At 58.0% G+C, this 5994-nt stretch overlaps 1 protein-coding gene across 1 annotated transcript in view; it reads right to left on the reverse strand.

Moving 5' to 3' along the window:
• Positions 1-5994, reverse strand: part of fn1b (fibronectin 1b) — a 90686-nt gene that overhangs the window by 28089 nt on the left and 56603 nt on the right. Inside the window, exons 28-31 of the mRNA XM_048598615.1 lie at positions 3818-4084; positions 2937-3053; positions 1203-1367; positions 68-243 (exon numbers count right to left, since the gene is read on the reverse strand). Of these exons, the coding sequence (XP_048454572.1) occupies positions 68-243; positions 1203-1367; positions 2937-3053; positions 3818-4084 (725 nt within the window). The remainder of the gene's footprint in view (positions 1-67; positions 244-1202; positions 1368-2936; positions 3054-3817; positions 4085-5994) is intronic.

Below are 5994 nucleotides of genomic sequence, written 5' to 3' on the forward strand. Positions count from 1 at the left end.
GCAGGAGTGACAGTAAGACGTTGCCAGGTCACCGACCGACCCCATTAGCCCTGGTCCTGCGTCGGACTGGCGCCTCTGGAGACTGACCTGCCGGGACGGTGTGAGATATCACTGGGCCGATGCCATCCTTCGGGGCACTGGTGACTCTGTAGCTGGTCACCGGGGCGACGGGGGGCTTCCAGCTGATGGTCAGGCTGTTGTCGTGCACTTCCTTCACCTTCAATGAAGTGGGCATGTCGATCTCTGGAAGAGAGGGGGGAGAAAAGGCACAGAGAGAGAGGTGGGGGGCAGGGAAGAGAGAGAGAGAGAGTGAGAGAGAGAGAAAATGGGAGACGGTGGGGGAAGGGAAACAATGAAAATGGCGGAGGTTGCCATCAGAGAAGGCCTGCGAGCAAATTCGCCCTGTCCTGTCCGCGCTGGCTGCTCACGAGAGACCAAGTTTGCCCCCCTACCAACTCACCAACCAACTCCCCCCCCCCCCCACCCCCCCCCACCCCCCCCCCCCAACCTGCCCTAGAGACTGCCCGTGGTACCAAACAATGGGAGCTCACCCCCGTCCCTCCACTGAGGGCCTTCCCATGAACCCGCAGTGATACGCTGCGACCCCCACATACACCACCACCATCCCCGTCCCGTGACCCATACGGTCAGACGGCCCGTCCCACAAAGAGACCTCCTATGACCCCAGGGCGGCGACACACACCTGTGACTCCCTCCCCGCGTTGGCATCCCTTGGGAGGTCATTTCCTCCGGCCGGGTGAGCTTCAGTCTGGGCGTGACTGGATGCGACCGGTTACCAGTCTGAGGAAAACGCATTACCCACGTGCGCACAGTGTGCCATTCTGCTGTCAGAACATACTCGTTCAAGATGGTCGACGAGACCAGGCAAAGAGACGGGAACTTTGCCAACCTGTGGTTTTTTTTTTGTTTTCATTACACATCCGGTTTCGTCACGGCCCGGAACGTGTTGGCCCAGAGGGATGGAGGAGCCAGATCTTTTCGATTGACTGGTTTTATTGACCTCAGGAAGTCGGGGAAATACTTCCGAGTGAAAACTATTAGGGCCATGGGGAAAGGGGCAGGTGGTCGGCTTGCCCTTCGTGGAGAGGTGCAGCTGATGAACAGGCCTCTCTCTCTCTCTCTGTGTGTTCCTTTCAAAACCCCAAACGGCCTTGAACTTTGACCCCTCGCACCGTGCTTACCTGTCTTCTCGGAGCCCACGACTGGCTTGCTGGTCGCCGGGCTGTCTCCGCGGCCGGTGACGGCGTAGACAGTCACCGTGTACTCGGTGCCCGGGCGCAGGCCGGAGATGGTGGCAGTGGAATCGGCCCCCGGTACGGTTATCTCCTTCACTGGTCCACGGCCTCCTGTGCCAGAGCAGGGAGTAGTGGGGGGGAGGGGTTAACAGGAAAAGTACGTGCGGGTCACTGAATGCCACAGGATAACTACATTACGGTACACGTGGGTAAAGCATTGTGGGGCATGCTGCCTTCACTCCACTCAAAATCCCTTTTCTCCCCCCCAACCCCCCGGAAGTAAACAAAAGGATCAAGCGTCAACCACAACATGACTGGGGGGTTAGGGGGCACCAACCTCTGGCATGCCAGCTGCCATGTTGATCAGGGACGCTCAGCGGGCCTCCGGGGCGCGAAGCAGGCTCGCTGCGCACAAGGAGCCTGAGGCCTGCTTTGGGCCTACTTTTCCCCCCCACTTCGCCTGCAAGAGAAGGCGGCAGCACTACAACGCAGGCCCCAGATTCTTCAGCCAACCTGAGGTGGCCTCGAATTTCATTGCTCAGTCGAGTGAGATAGATGGAGAGAGAGAGATAGAGCTCCAGGTTAAGACATACTCGCGGCCTTTGCCAGCCACTGCTGGCTTTCCTCCAGCTCCATTTGTCCATCCATCCATCCACTACTACCACTCCCTCCCCACCTCGCCCCTCTGGCCTTGCCCGGCCCAGGGGTTGGTGGGGGGGGGGTGTTGGGGGGTTGGGGTGGTGGAATTGTGTGCATTGCATCAAAATGGATCCTCGATGGGTAGGCCCGAGTTCTCCTTCTGCGGCCTCTAGGTTCCTCATTCCCAGCCTCTCCCCACTGGATCCTGCGACGACGCTTCCCAATCTTTCTCAAAATGCCCACCTTCTCACCTTTTTAGCAGCAGTCAGGGGTCGGGGGGGTAACCCTATTGATGTTTATAAAATCACGAGGGGCATGGATAGAGTGAACAGTTAGGGTCTTTTTCCTAGGGTAGGGGAGTCCGAAACTTGAGGGCATCGGCTGAAGGTGAGAGAGGGAAAGGTTTAAAAGGGACCTGAGGGGCAACATTTTCACACTGAGGGTGGCACGTGCATGGAATGGACTGACAGAGGACAAGGCAGAGACAGGCTCAATTTCAACATTTCAAATACATTTGGACAGGGACACGGATAGGAAAGGTTTAGAGGGAAATGGGCCAAACACAAAACGAGACTAGTCCAGTTTGGGATAGCAAGAACCGCCGATGCTGGAGTCTGAGATAACACGGTGTGGAGCTGGAGGGACACAGCAGGCCGGGCAGCATCAGGGGAACAGGAAAGTTGACATTTTCGGGTCGGGACCCTTCTGAAGGCATTTCTGAAATGTCACAGATAACTGTGTTATCTCTAGTTCAGTTTGGGAAACCTGGTCAGCATGGACGAGTTGGGCCGAATGGCTTTTTCCCGTGCTGTATGGCGTGACGAGTCTATATCTGGGCTGCCATCTCTCTCTCTCCCCCTCTCTCTCTCAAACGTAGCCTGTGTAAGGTGAGGTGTCCAGATCAGAACTGCCTGTCTTAACAAGGAAGGTACCAGGTCAATGCTGAGTTGGATCCTTTTGCAACGACTGAAAGTCCCCATGTCGACAGCTTTCCCCGGACGGCCATGCTCCCTCGCACAGCGACTGCACAGAGGCACGTACCTGACTCTCCGAAAGCGATACGGTAGAATTTAACAGTCACGGGTGGTGGCTTCCAGCTGATGGTAAGGCTCTTGGGCGTGGAACGGGTGAATTCCAGGTCAGTCGGAGAATCGGAGACTGGAGAAAGAAGTGGCTCGCATTAAAACATGAGGCGCAGGGCGGAGGGCAGGGGGGTGAGGGGCCTGTGAGCCTGTCCCCCACCTCACGAGACGGAACACTTCTCTAACCCCACAGCGGCCCCCTCCCCTTCCCTCTCACAGTCGTACTGTTTGGGAAGGCAAAAAAACAAAAATTACTGGAGAAAATTCTCCAGGAGGGCCTCTGTCCGACCCCTCTCGAGCCCAGTCAGCGTTGACCGTGAACAGGCTCGTTGGACGCTGGGGGTGACTGAATCCGTTTTGATCGCATTTGATTACTCCAGTCTGCTGAAGCCACTGCGTCCGCGAGCCGCCGGAGGGAGGACGATTCGCAATGGGAACGTCGGGACTGTTATACCGTGCAAACTACGGGATGCAGGATGGACGTCGAGCTCTGGTATTGTCTCTCTCTGTCACGGCCACTCACGTCAAGAAGCATCAGCGCTGAAAACAATTCTAGTGCGGCCCAGTTCAGGCGTCAACATGAGGCCTCGCACTGCCCCTTGGCCTGAACCCCACCCACCCCGCCCCCATTCCCCCAACCCTTCAGCCTCCCTCCCAGTGGGTGCCGCTGGGCGTAGGCCAGCTTCCCGCAACCACCAACGCTACCCACCACCCCTCCCCTCCCCCACCAAACCGTGCCCACCCCACCAAACGCCTGATCCACCCACGGGCGCGGGCCAGCGCCCGAGAGGTTGGGCCCGGCTATGCGGCCGCAAGGGGCCTCGCGTCGCCCCGGCTTACTTGTGGACTGCTGGCCAACCAGGGGCAGGCTCTCTTGCCGGCCGTTGTAGGCGTAGATGCTGACGACGTACTCCGAGCCCGGGGCCAGGTTGGTGAGCAGCAGGGAGGTGCGGGAGGCCGGCACCCGCTCGTCCTTGGGCCTGGTGCTGCCCTCGAGCTGGTGCCGCACCCGGTAGCTGGTGACGCGGGCTTTGGGGGGCAGCCAGTGCACGGTGAAAGAGGTGGTCGCCACACCGGAGAAGTCGATGCCAGTTGGTGAGTCGATGCCTGCGTTTGCAAAAGGGAGCGGGCGGGGGGTGTTGGGGGGTGGGGGGAACATGTCAAAAAGACTCTTGTGCGTCGCCGCGGAACCTGGCACGACCTCACGTCATCCCGAAGCCCCACTCCCACCCCACCCCTGGCCGCCAACCCGCACACAGCAAGATCCCGCGTGCCGCCGCACCACCGTTACCCGGTCAATCGGCTTTCTGAGCTTTGGGAGAAATATGCGGCCAGGCAGATCTCGCTTCCCCATGCCAACTCTTATCCACGCGCGCCCCCCCACCCAGCCCCCCATCCGCTCCCCCCACCCCCAACCCACCAAGGTGATTCATCGTCATTTCGGATCTGAGAGGCCAGGGGGCCATGGGGTGGGGTGACATTTTCTGCCATTAAATTCAGTCAAAAAGAAATAGCTCACTCTGTGTTCAATTGAGAGATTGAGACAGAGAGAGAGAGAGAGAGATAGAGAGAGAGAAAAACGGCCAGGAAATCCAAGTTTCCGAGCTTCAGTCACTTGAACCTGGAGATGGGGAGCGTTGTACGCTCCATTTTGAATCATGTGGCTAACTCCCTTCCCTCCCCATGGTCCCAGTTCATGACGTTGAAAGACAGTGTGCCCCTCTAAGATGGGTACTGGTTGGCACCACGTTGCACGGTCACTGCCACAGGGAGGCAATGGCCTACCGGTATTACCGCTGGACTATTGATTCAGAGACCCGGGTAATGTTCTGAGGACCCAGGTTCGAAGACTAAAGCTGCAGATTTGAATTCAACGGAAAAAGCTGGAATTAAGATTTTAAATGATGGCCACGAATCCATTGCCGATTGTCGGGAAAAACCCATCCGGTTCGGTCATGCCCTTGAGGGAAGGAAACTGCCATCCTTAACTGGTCTGGCCTACATGTGACCCACCCCAAACCCCAGGCCCGCAGCAACGTGGTTGACTCTCAACTGCCCTCTGGGTAATTAGGGATGGGCAATAAGGGGCCCACATCCCGTGAATGAACATTTGAAAAAAAAGACGACGCAGTGCGTGACTCCCGGAACACTAGGTTAGGATTAAGCAAGTGTGACGGGCTGTCCAATCGGAAAACTAAGGTGGATGGAAGCGGTTAGGACACAGATGACGAGGACACGGCTCATCTCTGGTGTCACCGGCTCCTTCCTGGCTGGAGCCACAAGGAGGGCTCGGGGGTGAAGTGCCGGCAATCTTTCACCTCGCTGAGATTGACAGCCAGCTGGCGCGGCACTGATCTTGGCGTGATCCTTGCAACGGTGCCCGGTGAACAAGAGTGCGCCGCAGTGTGGAGTTTAGCGTTCTCACGTCGTGAAGCGTGAGGAGACAGCACAGGCCGAACGGCCTGTTTCTGCGCCTCAGTCTGACACAATTTCAACCAGCGTTCAACTTCTGGTCCAGAGACGCAGCCCAAGAGGGGAGGGGGGTCAAAATAAAGGGCGGAAGCGAGGGTGCCAAATGCCGCTCGGTTCACAGCCTGCTGGCCCAACACCGTTTGCCATTTGCAGCAACGAAATTCGAGGACAGCACCAAGTTAGGAGCTGGGTGCAGTGCAGTCAACACACAACGCAGGAGTGTGACGGAGCGCTGGAGACACCAAGAAGACTGGCAGGATGGTCACGTCCTGGCAAGTCAGTGCGGTGCGGAGGGGCACGTGTTGCGTTTCACAGGTCGCCTGGGGAGCTCAGGTTGCTGCGGCAACGCACGACGCGGTCTCCTGGCCCCAATTTCTGCGACGGGGCACGTGGGAATCTCCGGCCCACTCTTGTCACCGGCGCACATGGGAAGATTTTTTTTCTTTGTGTCGATCATCAACCTGATCAGGCATACTCCAGACACACAGGCCGCGCCCCAGCCCGACCTGCAGGGGGATTTGAATCCCACACAACCTCTTGCACCC

This window comes from Rhincodon typus, chromosome 7, assembly GCF_021869965.1.
Source record: "Rhincodon typus isolate 14 chromosome 7, sRhiTyp1.1, whole genome shotgun sequence".
Lineage (NCBI taxonomy): Eukaryota > Metazoa > Chordata > Chondrichthyes > Orectolobiformes > Rhincodontidae > Rhincodon > Rhincodon typus.